Below are 16,907 nucleotides of genomic sequence, written 5' to 3'. Positions count from 1 at the left end.
TCTTCTTTATCCATTCATCTGTCAAAGAATATCGTGGCTCTTGCCACAGTTTGGCTATTGTGGACATTGCTGCTGTGACCATTGAGGTGTAGGTGTCCCAGTGTTTCACTACATTTGTATCTTTGAGGTAAATGCCTACTAGTGTAACTCCTGGGTCATAGGGTAGCTCTATTTTTAACTTTGGAGGAAACTCCATACTACTTCCAGAGTGGATGCACCAGCTTGCATTCCCACCAACAGTGCAAGAGGGTTCCCCTTTCTCCACATCCTTGCCAACATCTGTTGACTTGTTAATTTTAGCCATTCTGACAGGTGTGAGGTGTTATATCATTGTGGTTTTAATTTGCATTTCCCTGATGATGAGTGATGTTGAGCATCTTTTCATGTGTCGGTTAGCTATCTGGATGTCGTTTTGTTTTGTTTTGTTTTGTTTTGTTTTTTGTTTTGTTTTTGTTTTTGTTTTTGTTTTTGCCTTTAGTCTGAGGACCAGGCCCTCCTTTATTTTTCATATATATATATTTTTTATTGGAGTTCAAAAGAGTGAAAATATCAGTGAGGGTGACAAAACATGAGAGACACCTAACTCTGGGAAATGAACAAGGGGTAGTGGATGTCTTCTTTGGACAAGTTCGTGTCTTCTGCCCATTTCTTAACTGGATCATTTATCTTTGGGCTGTTGAGTTTGATAATTTCTTTATAGATTTTGGATACTAACCCTTTATCAAATATGTCACTTGCAAATATCTTCTCCCAATTAATATGTTGCCTTTTAGTTTTGTTGATTGTTTCTTTTGCTGTGCAAAAGCTTTTTATCTTGATGAAGTCCAGGATTGTGATGCCTAAACTCATTTATCTTTCAATAAATAGAAAACCTGACTGGGCTGTAATGACTGTGTTTACATTCAAAATAACCCAGGTTTGAATATAAATAATAGTTAAAGGGAATAGAAGGGAAGGGAGAAGAAATAGGTAGGAAATATCAGAAAGGGAGACAGAACATGAAGACTCCTAACTCTGGGAAAAGAACTAGGGGTGGTAGAAGGGGAGGAGGGCAGGGGGTGGGGTGAATGGGTGACGGGCACTGAGGGGGGCACTTGACGGGATGAGCACTGGGTGTTATTCTGTATGTTGGCAAATTGAACACCAATAAAAAATAAATTTATTATTAAAAAAAGATACATACTTTAAATTTTAAAAAAAATAACCCAGATTTAAGATCCAAGACTCTGGAGTCATTGGTTTCTCTTCTTTTCTTTGTTCTCCTTTGTAGTTTTAGGCAAATTTTTTCTCTTTTGGGCCTTTGTCTTCTCAAGCATGAAATGAAGGAATTGTACCTAATGATCACTATGGTACCATCCAGATTTGCAATTCTATTGCTCTAATCATAAAATTTGAGGCCAGGCAGTGTATTAAATTACTTCAGTATATTATCTGAGTTAATCCTTAGAACAACTCCAAAAGTCAGGTACTTATACTGGATCCATTTGGCAGATAAGGAAACTGGGGACAGGAGACAGAACTTGGTTAGGGTCTCACACACACAGATACCAAGTGGGTTAACCTGAATTCAACCCCATAATTAAGTAAATTTGATTTAATTTTGATATGCTTTAGGTGAAGATAATTGTGATTATTCACAAAGATATGCAGTCATTCTCCCCACTGAAAAGAACCAAGACTCTTGGAGAAATGCCTGAGGCCTTGTAGAAATGGAGCAGGAAATATACAAAATAAGCCTGAAATATCTTGTCCTGCTAGAAAGTAAAACAGCTAAAAAAAAAAAAAAAAAAAGCTATCCAAGACTTTCAGAGTTAGATGAAAAGGACAGAGGAGTCAAAATAAAGGCACTCCCACCTGCCAAAGACAGAATCATTGGACATCAAAAATAATAACTACAATTGGTTAATACTCCTTGAATGTTTTTTAAAAATCTATGAGTATGTAGGGGCATCTGGGTGGCTCAGTTGGTTAAGTGGCTGACTCTTGATTTCAGCTCAGCTCATGATCTCAGGGTCCTGAGATGGAGCCCTGCATTTGGCTCTGTGTTCAGCAGGGAGTCAGCTTGAGGATTCTCTCTCTTCCTCTCACTCTATCCCTTGTCCCTGCTTATGCACATGCTCGCTCTCTCTCTCTCAAATAAAGAAATATTTTTTTAAATAAATAGTGGTACCTGGGTTAAGAGACCTAGCATCACAAAATTCCCATTAGCAAGTCCCAAGTCTCAATATTAAAATTGTTCTTTTCTTGGTTTATGACTGTTTTGTCCTTAGAACTGTTTGTCTTCAGTGCATCTGGGTAGTTCAGTGGTTGAGCGTCTGCCTTTGGCTCAGGGCATGATCCCAGGGTCCTGGAATCAAGTCCCCCACATCAGGCTCCCCATGGGGAGCCTGCTTCTCTCTCTGCCTATGTCTCTGCCTCTCTCTGTGTGTCTCTCATGAATAAATAAAATCTTTAAAAAACACATACATACATACATACATACCTATAAATTTCCACAAGTCTGTAATGAGATTCAAAAAAATAAAACAAACCAAAAAAAAAATTATCAATTGCTGCATAACACAGTACCCCCCAAATTTAGGATCAAACATGAGATGCTTATTACCTCATACAGTTTCTGCAGATCAGGAATCTGAGAACAGTTTAGCTGTTAGTTTGGGGTCTGTTAGCTGTGCTGCGGTCATCTGAAGGCTTGACTGGGGGCTGGAGGATGCACTTTTAAACTCACTCACTTGGCTGTTGGCAGGGGGCTTCAGTTCCTCACCACATGGGCTACTTCTCACCATAGGACAGCTGGCCTCCCTCAGAGTGAGTGATCTGAGGGGCAGGGAGAGAGAGGCAAATTTGGAAGCCACAGTCTCCTTTATAACTTAACATTAGAAGTAACATAACATAACATCATCTCTGCTATATTGGACCGATGACACACATCAGCTTTGGTACAATGTGCAAGAGAGCTACACAAGGAATGAATCCAGAAGGCAGGGCTCATTAATGGCCAACATGTCATGGCACCTAAGGTAAACAACTATTGCTCTGAATACTGGCAATTAAACTGAAAAGTAAACATTGTCCTTCCTGTAAGAACTACATTTCAGGATAACCAAATAGCCCTAAATTTATATGTTGTTGAGAGAAAATCCTTCTTTAAAAGAAATTCTTGTTCATAAACATGAAAAAAATTGTTAAGTTAGAAAAACCACCATTTTGCAAACCCTAATGAAATGGTTGATTTAGGTCAAGATCAGTAGGTGAAAGCACCAAATGAAAGGTTGATGGGGAACATTACATGGAGAGATCCACCTATCAAGTGCTGCACTTATAAATCAATCTTAGCATCATAGAGAGTGGAATAGTTAGACATTATATGCCTCCTGATATAAAGCAAAAAGAGCACCACCTAAGAATTCTTACCCATAAAGGTAAATCAAACTCAAATCAAATTCTTAGAGCTAGCATCTAGTTAACAGGAAATACAAGGCTAGAGAAATGAATTAAATGAAAATACAAATAAAACCAGCATGCAAAAATTCGGGACAAATGACAAATTTATTTAATTGGGGGAACGAGGGTTAGTGAGACACGGAAGGAGGAACTATTATAGATCTAAATTTTTAAAAAAATTAAAATAACCCAAAAGTATGTAGACTTGGATCTTGATTCAAAAAAGCAGCACGTTTTATTTATTTAGGCAAGTTTAGTAAGAACTCAGTACTAGATGGTAACCAGGAATCATTTAAATTTTTTAGGTGGGATAATGGCACTGTGGTTCTGTTTTAAATGTCCATAACTGGACAGCCCTGGTGGCTCAGCAGTTTAGCACCACCTTTGGCCCAGGGCGTAATCCTGGAGACCTGGGATCGAGTCCCATGTTGGGCTCCCTGCATGGAGCCTGCTTCTCTCTCTGCCTCTGTCTCTGTGTCCCTCATGAATAAATAAATATTTTTTAAATGTCCATTAATTCTTAAGATATGTATTCTGAAGTTAAAAATAGAACTACCCTATGACCAGCAATTGCACTCCTGGGTATTTACTCCAAAGATACTGATGTATTGAGACAATGGGACACCTGCACCCCAATGTTCATAGCAGCAATGTCCACAATAGCCAGACTGTGGAAGGAGCCATGATGTCCATCGACAGACAAATGGATAAAGAAGATGTGGTGTATATATACAATGGAATATTACTCAGCCATCAGTAAGGATGAATACTTACCATATACTTTGACACATGGATGGAACTGGAGGGTGTTATGCTGAGTGAAATAAACCAATGGGGGGGGGAGTCATCATATAGTTTCACTCATATGTGGAATTTAAGAAATAGTGAAAGGGACCACAAGGGAAAGGAGGGAAACTAAATGGGGAAAAATCAGAGAGGAAGACCAACCATGAGAAACTCCCTAACTCTGGGAAACAAAGAGTTGCAGAAGGGGAGAAGGGTGGGGGGATGGGGTAATTGGGTAACGGGCATTAAAGGGGGCACATGATGGGATGAGCACTGGGTGTTATAGCAACCGACAAATTATTAAGGCTACTTCTAAAACTAATCATGTATGTTGACTAAGTGAAATTTTGAAAGAAATACATTCTGAAAAGCATAATATTGAAATAATGTTCGGGTTTTGCTTTTTCAAATATTTCAGCAAGAAAAACGGTGGGGGTGGGTGCGGCAGAATCTTATTACTAAGTTTGAGGGATGAGTACACCTGGGTTCATTAGTCTTCTCCCAACTTTTGTACAGGCTTAAATTTTTCATAACGAATTTTTCGATTTTTGAAAAAGTGCAGTCCGTTATTTATCTTGTGTTTCAGGCTCATATTTAAAAGTGACTTTTTCGCAGATTTATCTCACAAAACTCCCGTGCGCTCCAGAGAGGACCCGAGCCCGGACCACAACGGGTCTGTGCTCACGTGGTCACGTGCTCACGTGGTCACGTGCCCACGTGCCCACGTTGCGACCCCCGCACCCCTCGTGCCCGCAGGAACTCTCGCGAAAGCGGGGTACGTGCACGTGGTAGGAGGCTCGGCCGAATCTCCCGGGAAGTTGGGACCAGCGAGTGGCGGCGGCGTTTCCTAGAAGGTCGCCGGAAGTGGCTGGTGGGCGACTCGGAAGTAAAGCTGTGCAGTTTGCTGGCGGTTCCGGGAGGCGACGGCTGGAAGGTCCGCCTCCAGCCGGTGTGGGTCGGGCAGTCCGCCGGGAGCTCCTGGCTGCTCCCCGAGTGCCCCCGGGGCGCCAGCGGGAGGGCGGGCTCTCCGCTCAGACGGAACTTTCTCGCAGGTGTTCGGGTTCCCTCCCCTCTTCTCGCGCCCAGCAGCCCATGACCCTTTTTGTGCCCCCAGTTATTGCTCCCCAGCGTCGCTGCCTGTATTCTCTCATCGAGCCACGGGTGCGGTCGCTGATGCAGGTGTTGGAAGCACAGCCAGGCACACGGCAGGGAGCCTGAAGAGGCCGACCGTAGTGCCGAGTCACTTGCCATGTTGGAAAGTGGTCAAGTGCTGTTGAAAACCAGAAGAAAGGGAAAGCCAGGTAAGGCGTCTGGGTGGAAGGAGAGAGTAGACGGCAGTCAGGTAGGGCACCTGGAGTGGATCTTGGGAAGATGGGTACAGGCGAACCCTTGGAAGCAAGATCATTTGCCTTGAGGTGGAAGGGACAGCCAACCAGTGCAAAGGCCCTGAGGTGAACGAGAAAGTCTGTGTGACTGAGGACCGTTGAAGGAGGAGAGTAGAAGGGGCATGAATATGAATCCACACATCCTCTAGACTTGTATGCCCCTGAAGACTTAAGCTCTTATTCTGAATAAATGAGGAAGGTGGTTAGAAGCGATGTGCGCATGTATAACAGCTTTGCATACCACGGTGTAGACTGGAGATTGGGAGGTTTTAGGTAGACGTGAAATCATCTAGCTTATGTGTTAAGCACACCACTCTGTTGTATTGAGAAGAGGCAAAGGGGAAGGATAGAAGCAAGGAGAACAGTCAGTAATCATGGAGAGCAAGGCGGGTGGCGATGGCCTGGATCGGGGTGGTAGCTATGGAGGTTGTACTCCAGATACATGACATTTTCCATGTCTTTGTGTGCTCCCTCTTCTTCTATAGACAATCCTTTAAAAAGATCCCTTCTTTTTGCTCTGATCACTTTCCTCTTTTCCTTTTCATGGAATATTCAGGAAAACAAGGTGTGAGACCACAGCTGGCCCAATGCTGCTGATGAGCCTCAAATCCAGGGCATTGTGTCACACATCAGGCCAACAGCAGCTGCACTGTGGGTCAGCAAGGGCCCTCTGGCTGGCATCCACCAGGCCACCTCAAAACATGTTGCCTGGGCAAAGTCGGAACTGACTCTGGAAGTTTGACCCAAGCAGCTGGGAAGAATCTGGACACAGTGGAAGACCATAAAGAAAGCTGGGTAAAAAGATGCAGCAGGTAAGAAAAGGAGGGTCTGCAACATATCATGAGGAGGAAGTGAGTACAGAAAAGGAAAGCAGGGGGAGAAATGGTAGAAGTTTCCCACTTCAAAATATTTTTCCTGGACAGCCTGGTAACCATGAAAGCCTTCCAGTTGTAGAGAATAATGGGAAGACTTTTCTGTTTTGCTTAAGGTGGATCAGGGACTGAGTCCCTGATTTTCTCTCTCCTCTTGGTGTTTCTGGGAGATGATTTCCATAGACCAAACTTTACAGTTGATTAGAGCTCATTTTCCTCCATTCCGTCGCCTGAGTTTTCCTGTGCATTGCAATAGGTGATAGCATCACATGAGCATCCAGGACCAGCGCTGCTGTGGATCCCTGGTGCCCAGCCCCTGCAGGAAAAAGGTGAGGCTCACAGGCTATTGTGCCAGGAGGATGGCAGCTGAACACAGAGCTGGGACATGGGGGAGTGGGAGGACATGCTTCCAGGGCATGGAAATCTGCTCATTGAAGGCAAAAACAGACTTTTCAAAATATGAAGCTAAAAAATAAAGTTCGAGAATCATTGTAGTGACCAGGGATTAGAAAGGGAGAGATGGCAAGTTGTATAATGGGTATAGAGTTTCAGTTTTGCAGGATGAAAAAATCCTGGAGATTACATAACATTGGATTTTTTTTCTTATAATTTTAATTTAAATTTTAGGTAGTTAGCATACAATGCAGTATTGATTTCAGGTGCAGAAGTCAGTGATTCATCAGTAGCCTCTAACTCCCAGTGCTCATCCCATCATGTGCCTTCCTTCATGCCCATCCCCAAGTTAACCCGTCCCCGCACCCCCTCCTCTCTAGCAACCCGTAGTATGTTTCCTGTAATTAAGATTCTCTTATGGTTTATCTCCTTTTCTGATTTCACCTTTGTTTCTTAAATTGGACATATGAATGGAACCAATAATAACTGTCTTTCTCTGACTTATTTTGCTCAGCATAATACTCTAGCTCCATCCACATCATTGAACATTGTATTTTTAACAGTGTTGAACTGTATGCTTAGAAATGGTTAAGAAGATGGAGTGCCTGGGTGGCTTAGTAGGTTAGGTGTCCAACTCTTGATTTTGGCTCAAGTCATGATCTCAGGATTGTGGAATCCTGTCTCCCTCTGCCCCTCCCCATCCTCCTTCTTAAAGAAAGAAAGAGAGAAAGAGAGAGAGAGAGAGAGAAAGGAAAGAAAGAAAGAAGAAAAAGAAAGAAAGAAAGAAAGAAAGAAAGAAAGAAAGAAAGAAAGAAAGAAAGAAAGAAAGAAAGAAAGAAGAGAGAGAGAGGAAGGAAGGAAGGAAGGAAGGAAAAAGAAAGAAAGAAGAGAGAGAGAGAGAAAGGAAGGAAGGAAGGAAGGAAGGAAGGAAGGAAGGAAGGAAGGAAAGAAAAGAAAGAAAAGAAAGAAAGAAAGAAAAAGAAAGAGAAGAAAGAAAGAAGAGAGAGAGAGAGAGGACGGAAGGAAGGAAGGAAGGAAGGAAGGAAGGAAGGAAGGAAGGAAGGAAGGAAAGAGAGAGAGAAGAGAGAGAGAGAGAGAAAGAAAGAAAGAAAGAAAGAGAAAGAAAGAAAGAAAGAAAGAAAGAAAGAAAGAAAGAAAGAAAGAAAGAAAGTTAAGACAGTAAATCTTGTTACATATTTTTTGCCACAATTCAAAAAAAATTTTTAACAAAATGAACACTTTTAATAAAGAACTATTGTGAGTTGATAAAACTTTCCCAGTCTGTGAAGAAGGTATAGTAAAAATCCAACTGGGATGTATCAGGAGGGGAAATAGGGTTAAATACAGGTATGCATTGTCGAAACTCATCTACTTATGACTTGCTAATTTTACTGTGTGTAAATTTTACCTCAAAAATGAGAATGTAAACAAATATTGAATTTTAGTCCATGATATGTGCCATAGAGTGTTGTGGGGTGAAGTATGCTCATGTCTTTGATTATTTTTAAATGCAGCAAAAAGTACAGTGGATTAATAGAGGGCTAGTTAGTTGGGTAGGTAAGTGGGAGAGCACATCACAAACATGAAGGTAAGTGTGTGGATGCTTACTAAACAATTCTTTCAGCTATTCTGTATATTTGAAAATGTTCATAATAAAATGTGGATTAGAAAAAAAAAAAAAAAAACTTCCAGTTGGGAGGTTTACATTTTTGATGTCACAAAGAGCAGAGCAGAGCTAGCATGTGCTATGAGCTGTGTGCAGGCCAGGAGAGTGTGGGACTGTTTTGCTTTTTAAGATTTTATTTATTTATTCATGAGAGACACAGAGAGAGAGAGAGAGGCTTCCCTGCGGGGAGCCTGATGTGAGACTCAATCCCGGGACTTCGGGATCATGCCTTGAGCTGAAGGCAGATGCCCAACCGCTAAGCCACCAAGGTGTCCTGGGTGTGGAACTGTTTGTGACAAAGAATTACAGAGCGCCTGGGCTCATAGAGCGAGACATGGAGGCACAGACGGGCCTGAGGACTAACAGCCCAGGTCTTGGTCAAGAACCGAGAGTAACCTAAACCAAAGAAGAACCATGGGAAGAAACCAGTTTGCTCCTAAATTGAATTTATGGTAAAATTGGAATGACTTTGTGGAACAAAGGCCTCGGGTAATCCCAGGGTCTTACCAATTGATGACTAATGCCCCCCCCCGCCCCCGCCCCCCCACCCCCACCCCCACCCCCACACACACACCGTATTTTGTGAGAGAAATCATTCAGACTCAGATTGGGGATGTGTTGATGAACTTTCTAGAACAGTTAGTTGCTGCAAACACTGAAGCTACAGAAAGGTAGAGCTGGCCCAGCAGAAGTGAATTTGAGTTGTGGACTAGCCATGTGGACCTACATCCCATCCAGTCGGTGTGGACACTACCTGGACGATGGCAAAAGCTGTGTGTGCTGTCCTCCAGCCGGGTGGGGAGGGTGGCTTCATGCTCAGAATTAACAGGAGAGACAGAATCACAGGGGGAAGGCAGTATTTCTCTAATAAGAGGAACAAAGAAGAAATTATTTTTTCCAAGAAACTAACTGGAGGTAGGGCAGCCCTGCAGTTACCTAAAGGAATAAACTCTAGGCTTGTCCCTGGATATTTCTGTGCCCCCTGCCCATCCCTACCCTAAGTCTTTCTGGAAGAAATGACTTCAGCGTCCAAATACTGGAAGAGGGATCCCTGGGTGGCGCAGCGGTTTGGCGCCTGCCTTTGGCCCAGGGCGCGATCCTGGAGACCCGGGATCGAATCCCACGTCGGGCTCCCGGTGCATGGAGCCTGCTTCTCCCTCTGCCTGTGTCTCTGCGCCTCTCTCTCTCTCTCTCTCTCTCTCTAACTATCATAAATAAATAAAAATTAAAAAAAAAAAAAAAAAAACAAATACTGGAAGAGAGGGTAGAGTCAGTGATGTGGGCCCAGAAAGGGTGAGGTCATCGTGGGATGGAGAGACCAGGGAAAGCCCTGGTGGTGGGTGCAGGCACCCAGTGCCTGTGTCCAGCTGCAGAAACAATGGGGAGGCAGAGGAAAGCATGAACACTGCCACACTGACAGCCCACCCCACCCTCCACCTGTCTCCCTCAGCCCTGCCGAGCCCTCAGCATCCAGCTGCTGCCAGAGATGGAAGCTGGGGAGCCGGAACCCGGCCGAGAGAGGAGCCCAAGGCGACCACAGCCAGGAGCTGGGCCTGGGGAAGCAGCGGCTCCCACGCCCTCCCTGCAGACACAGCCCCGCCACAGCTACCTGCTCACCTCCCAAATCAGGTGCTCCCATGATGCCCCCTGTGGTTCCACCCCAGGAACCCGCACCTCCTCTCAACCTTGCCTCAGTACACACGCAGTCATCGCCTTCCGTGTCTCTACTGTGTCCCCCAGGACTGCACGGCTGCACTGCCCCGGCACCCGCTGACCTCCCTGACCTTCGAGGACGTGGCTGTGCGCTTCAGCAGCCCAGAGTGGCGGTGTCTGAACCGCATGCAGAGGCTCCTCTACACAGACGTGATGCTGGAAAACTATAGGAACATGTTGGCAGTGGGTAAGAACAGCCCTGGGCTCGGCCTCGCCTTCTCCCCTCTCCGCTTTCTTTCACTTGTTTTGTTCATCCATGTGTGTGAGGTCTCTGTTCTACAGCAAAATAACCGCAAGAACAGGGAAATGTTCTTAGGATCTCCTCTGCCTATCTGAGGGGGACTCCTTGGAGAATGTCCCTACATGGTTACCCATGACCAGACCCCTGAACAAACCCTTTTCTCTACCCTGATGGCCATTTCTTTCCTGTTTCTCTGTGTAAGCGGAGGGGTCAAGGCTGGGCGTTTAGGACAGTTACATGCTCTGAGCACTCCTACTCCTTCACCACCAGGTTCTGCTTTCCCTAAGCCTCCTCTGATTTCCCAGCTGGAGCAAGGGGCCGAGCCCTGCCTTCCGGACCAGGGGTTCCTGAGCTGCTTCCCAGGTGAGTGATGGAGAAGCTCCAGCACCACCACCACCCCACTAGGCCTCAGGGCAGGTTGTCAGAGAAATGTTCTTACTGCTGGGTTATTTGTCCTCACCAGCCCGGGAGCCCTAAAGAGGAGAAAATAAACAGCAGCTAACTACTTGGGCAGTTCTTCTATCATAACCTAATTGCTCCTTTGTACCCCCTCTAATAGGCTTTTTGCAGTTTGGTCCTCAGAAAAGGCTCAGAGAATTCATCTCCCTTCTGTGTATCAGTGACTCCAATGCTCAGAGAACGCTGATTTTCTGCCTCTAATTTGCATTCAGGACCTTCCCCTACATTGGGCCTCGGGCCTCTGACCCTTACATTTTTCTGTTTCCCTCATGGCCTCAGCTCTTAGCTCTGAGGCAGGTGCCAGCTACATGGACAGTGCTCACTTCTCCCCTTTTCTGGGCAGCACACCTTCTAACTCCCGGTGTTGACTGGACAACCCTTTGCCATCTGGAGAGCAATATATCTGAAGGCAGAGTCATCCCTCCTCGCAGCCCATCGCCACTGAGCTCTCCCTGTTTCTGTATCTGGTCTACCTCTTTCTCATGTTGCCTCTCCACACTCCCTGACCCTCTTACCTGGTCAGTCATGAAACATTACCAGCTCCTCATTCAAATTGTTTTCTCTACTGACCCTTCAAAAAAGTGCCCCTTATCCCTAGGCCAACCCAACTGCCTGATCACAATACCTGTTCTTCGGTTCTCCTCCCTCCTGCCAGCCAACCAACATTTATTGGCAATTATTGTATACCAGGCACTAGACAAGTACTAGAGATGGTGTCAAATATTCACTGCCTAGTAGGGAAGACAGGTAAGTAAGTGATGATACAGCACAGAACAGGTGAGAGTTACAGGTGTGTACCTGGGATATACGGGATATACAAACATGGAAGAGAAGCATCTAAATCTGACCTGGGCACCAAATGACTATGGAAGGAATGAGCATGAACCACGGCATGTGGCATACATGGGTTCATGTAGTGGAAAGAGGGGAGAGGCATTCTGAGCAGAGGGAGGTGCACGTGGCAACATGTTGAGGAGGGAAAAAAACATGAACTCTGAGCAGCGTGAATAGAGCAAGGGCTCCAGGCAGCTGGTATGGGGAGTGCAGGAGCAGGGGCAAGGTGACTATTCAGAGGGGTTTTTATAAACTACAGACCTTGAACTTTATTCTGACAGTAGAAGTTGACATTGATTAAGCACTCACGTCTGTGTGGCAAGTGCTTTAAGCACATTAGCTTATTAAATGATCCCATCTTATAGACAAGCCCCCTGAGGCAGAGGGAGATGCAGTCACCTCCTGGGCTACACAGCGCATAGGTGTCAGAGCTAGGATTTCAGTCCAGGTGGTCCCACTCCAGAGCTGGGGCTCTTGCCTGTATGCTTTACCTCCTTTCTGTCTGGAGTGCCCCTGATATTGTAAGCTGAGGAGTGGCAGGATTAGAATTGACTTATAGAGAAATCTGGAAGCAAAGTGGAGCACAGATTAGAGGGGAAGCAGATAAAAGGACAGGTGGGGTTGGGGTGTCAGTTAGCAAGAATGCCGCAGCAGAAATACAGAGGAGGAGGTAGAGTTGAGAAAAGAAGAAGAGTCATTTGAACTCTGGTTGCCAGCAGTAGAAATTAACTCAAGCTAACTTAAGCAAAACAGCAAGAATAGATTTATTACTCGGGGGTGTCATGGACCCTGGGAGCAGGACCACAGCAGGCCCTTCACCCCACTGTCTCCTCTGGCTCTCTGTAGGTCCCCTGCTTCTCGGTCCAGATGGCAGAATGTTCCCTGCCCTGGGCGGTGTGCAGGCTCCCCAGCTGAAGTGCTAAATACCCAGCTGCTATCAGAGCCTCAGTCAGAGCCCAGGAAGAGAGTCTAGCTTGGTTCGGGTGAGGGGTGGCCCAGACCTGATGTGCTCTACCCAGGCAGGCAGGTCACACTGCAGAGCAAAGCAGACAGGCCCCTGGGGGCCACAGCTTCTGCAGCACATCACAAGTGGAATTTGTAAAATGTTAGCTGAGCAAATCTGAGGGAGAGAAGGGTTGGATGTGACTCAGTTTCCTCACTGAGGTGACTAGGCGCGTGGATTTGCCATTCACTACACCAGGAGATTCCAGAAACCAGTAGGTTTGTACAGATTTTTGTAAAGTGCACGGAGTCTGCAATGTCTCAGTATTTCTCCCGATACGAGCCTGCCTCAGCCTTTAGCCATAAGGGTACCAGCTCTTCCACCCCAGGAAGTCATCTTCTGTTCAAACGGCTCCACCCTCTCATCTGTCCCGTCTCCCGTGGCTCCCCACCTCTGTACATCTGAGGTTTTTATTTCCTTATTGAAGTATCACCTGACAAGTCCCGGCCTGGGAATGAGAAGGCTATTTTGGAACAGGAGGTTTTGGAGAGTGGGAACGTCTGCAGGGTACAAGTCAGACCTCTCCTGGAAGTCCTATCCTGGGATCCTGAGGCTGGAGCGGCTTGTGTGCAGGAGGCCAAGTTAAAGAACCCGGGAGACACGCCGGGGAAGGAAACACTGGGAGAAGACAAGGTGGCCTGCGAGGGAGGAAAGACCCAGAAGGTCCTCAGAAAAAACTCCAGTCTATCCTCCAAACATGTCCCACGTGAGGGCGTCCTTACGGAGCGGACACCCCACGGATGTGCCGAGTGTGGCAGGACCTTCAGCTGGCGCTCCGACTTGATTCTGCACCTGCGCCTGCATTCTGGAGAAAAGCCCTACGTGTGTAACCAGTGCAGGAAAGCGTTCAGGACCAGAAAGCAGCTCTCCGTGCACCGGATCATCCACACAGGGGAGAGACCCTTCGACTGTGGCCAGTGTGACAAGGCCTTCAACAGCAGGTCGGCACTGTGCCGACACAGAAGAGTGCACAGCGGGGAGAAGCCCCACGGCTGCGGCGTCTGTGGGAAGGCCTTCGAGACCAGGAGCCGGCTAAGCCTGCACCAGCTGGTGCACAACGGGGAGAGGCCACACGCGTGCACAACATGCGGGAAGGCCTTCCAGCTCAAGCACAGCCTCACCCTGCATGCCAGGATGCACAGCGGAGAGCGGCCGTACGGCTGTGAGCAGTGCGGGCGCGCCTTCCGCGGCAGCTCGGACCTCAGCAAGCACCGGAGGGTGCACACTGGGGAACGGCCCTATGAGTGCGGCCAGTGCGGGCAGACCTTCCGCCGCAGCTCCGACCGCAGCAAGCACGCCAGGACGCACGCGCACGGGGAGGCCCGGCGGTGCCCACGCTGCGGACAGGCCTTCGGCAGCCCGGCGGAGCTCGCCAGGCACCGGCTGGGCCACGCCTCGGACAGGCCGTACGCGTGCGGCGAGTGCGGCAGGTCCTTCCGCCACGACTGCCGGCGCCGGGCGCACGAGAGGGCGCACGCCGGGGAGCAGCCCTACCCGTGCGCGCACTGCGGGAAGGCCTTCCGCGACCGCCACTGCCTGGCCGTCCACCAGAGGGTGCACACCGGCGAGAGGCCGTACGCCTGCGCCCAGTGCGGCAAAGCCTTCCGTGGCCGGTCCAACCTGGCCAGCCACCTGCGGACCCACACTGGCGAGCGGCCGTACACCTGCCAGGTGTGCGCCAGGGCCTTCCCGCAGCGCTCTGGCCTGAGGCAGCACGCGTGCATCCACACCGGCGAGAAGCCCTACGGCTGCCGGGAGTGCGGCCGGGCCTTCCGCCAGCGTGCGGCCCTGCTGGGGCACCAGCGCGTCCACACCGGCGAGAAGCCCTACGAGTGCGAGCAGTGCGGGAAGGCCTTCAGGGTCAGTGCCAATCTCACCGGACACAAGCGAAGGCGGCACCGGGCACAGAGAGCCCACCGACTGGAGGACGGTGGCACAGGCCTCCCCTCGTAGCTACTGTTTGACCGGACACTCGGGGGAGCCAGCCTGCCCGCTTCTTCCTGATGCCTGACCCCTGACTGAGGTCCTAGAGCCTGACCTTCCTGGTCAGCATTGTAGGAGTGCGTCTACTGCCCAGGCCTTGCCAATCGGTAATAGTAATGCTAAATAGTGTTTTCCACGTGCCAACCGCCCTTCTAAGGGCTTTGCCATTTTAACTCATTCAATCCATAACATCCCTAGAGGATGAGGACATTAAGGCAGGAAAAGAGACCCACGCAGGGTCACTTGACTAGTAAGTTCTGCACAGATGCCTGCTGCACACTCCCTTTTGCACCACACCTCTTAGCCTACAACTCATTTCATGGAGCATGTTTTAGTTGATAAAATATTAATGATTTGTAGCAAGGTTTTTCTGTCTCTTTTTAACTTAAAGTCTGAATGGTCCTCTTCTATTGGAATCAAGATTGCTGAGATTAGGATGGGAAGGGAATGCAAGACAGGGCAGATTTAGAAGTTACAGATAAGTGGGATCCAGCTAAGGCTGCTCTAGTAACAGCTTACATAGGGAAAGAGCATGAAGCCCATCTCACTTTGTTATAAATAGATCAAAATGTTGATTTCATAAATATTTTCTGTATTTATTTGCAAAACATATGAAATGCTCTTTCAAATGTACTAGAAATTTGCATCTCTTTATAAGTCTTTCAACATCTCTTAACACACACCCTTCCTCTTTCAAATATTACAAGTCCTTTTCACAGACGATTAAAATAAATACCCACAGCCAATAAGGCTGTTAAATGGAAAATCCTACGGTGGCTCAGTTGGTTAAGCATGGGACTCCTGATTTCAGCTCAGATCATGGTCTCGGGGTCGTAAACTGAGCTCCCCACTCAGCTCAGAGTCTGCTGGAAATTCTCTCCCTCGGTTAAAAAATATATATATATAGGAGATGCAAATGTGCCAACCTGATTAACATAATGACCATAATTGAGAATTATATTTAGTTCTAAATTCCTCAGCTGGTTTAAAAAAAAAAAAAAAAAAGAGCAGTGGGTCATCCCACATTTCTCAAAGGTGTTTCACCAGTTAAAGCTTTTAAAATAATGACTTTAGGAAATGCTACCTAGGGGTTTTTTTAATTCCCTTAAAGACTTCTCGGAGTCTATAATATGGTAAACTCAATCTTAAAACAGGAATAAAAAGCATTGCTTTCCTAGAGTAACTGACCAAACACAGTCCTGTTTGAAGCATCTTCATGGGCTCCTGTTTCACAGAAAACCTTTTGGGAAATGGTTACACATTAATACTGAAAAACAAGGTGTCCAAGAGATGGATTTTCTAGTAACAAATTCCAGAAAAGATTACATGGTTTCTCATTTAAAAAAAAAAAAAAGCAGATTAAAACGTTGTTCCTTTAGTTTCTACAGGAAATTTCATGTTTTTTACATGGCCATTTATTACAGAGTTTGTTGGTGAATGCCAAGATGAAAACATTTAAGACGTAACTTCATGAAATCGCCTCTGTGGAGGATGAAATTCTGAGTATGTGGCTTTCCAGTGAGAAACATGACATAAGGACAGAGCTCAGGGTATATCTGGAGAATTGGCAGTGGTTTTCCAATTATTTTCAAAGCTGAGGACCCCTTGTGGTCACCATTTCAGCGACATCCTCTGGCCTACCCACGGACACAGCAGTAGTTGCACTTTATGCTTGACAGAATATTGTCGTGCTCTCCTAGAAAATCTGAGGGTTTGTATTTCATGACAGCACATATAAGCATTTAGAAAATGTACATACATGTTCAGAACATCTGTTTCACCTAAAGGCTATGGTGGGCTTTGGCACTCTGGACTCAATGTCCTCTGCCCAGCTTGAGAGCCTAACAGTCCAGCCCCTCATATCACTTCCCTAGGTAGTTTTCACAGAATCTGGCAAGGTGGCACTTCCAGTTTAGATTCTGGACCATCCTTGAGTGTAGATGTTTTGTGTTGTTGATTGGAGAGCTTACATCCTCAGACACCAGTTAACTGGAGGGGGTAGCAGGCCCAACATTCCAGTGTGAAACTTGAATGTCCTCTGTATTGAACTCAGACATGAGCTTTCTAGACTCATCATCACCTGTACATCTTCTATGTGGCCACCATCTCCCTAGAACACTGCTCCCAT

General features: G+C 46.7%; 1 protein-coding gene across 2 annotated transcripts; it reads left to right on the top strand.

Annotated features, from left to right (window-relative positions):
• Positions 1 to 6,289: 6,289 nt before the first annotated feature.
• On the top strand, positions 6,290 to 15,138 carry ZNF311 (zinc finger protein 311). 2 transcript variants are annotated; one of them, XM_035710660.2, is made up of 6 exons: positions 6,290 to 6,427; positions 6,744 to 6,816; positions 9,997 to 10,175; positions 10,287 to 10,446; positions 10,771 to 10,863; positions 13,224 to 15,138. In XM_035710660.2, the coding sequence occupies exons 1-6, from the start codon at positions 6,419 to 6,421 to the stop codon at positions 14,747 to 14,749; spliced, it is 2,040 nt and encodes a 679-aa protein (XP_035566553.1). In that variant the 5' UTR covers positions 6,290 to 6,418; the 3' UTR covers positions 14,750 to 15,138. The 2 variants fall into 2 exon arrangements, with proteins under 2 accessions (XP_035566553.1, XP_035566554.1); XM_035710661.2 differs by lacking the exon at positions 9,997 to 10,175 and having other exon boundaries at positions 6,362 to 6,427.
• Positions 15,139 to 16,907: the final 1,769 nt, after the last annotated feature.

The sequence above is a fragment of the Canis lupus genome, chromosome 35, assembly GCF_003254725.2.
Source record: "Canis lupus dingo isolate Sandy chromosome 35, ASM325472v2, whole genome shotgun sequence".
NCBI classification, from domain to species: Eukaryota; Metazoa; Chordata; class Mammalia; order Carnivora; family Canidae; genus Canis; species Canis lupus.
The sequence above is the reverse complement of the archived record's forward strand: the minus strand, read 5'-3'. Positions and strand labels throughout refer to the sequence as shown.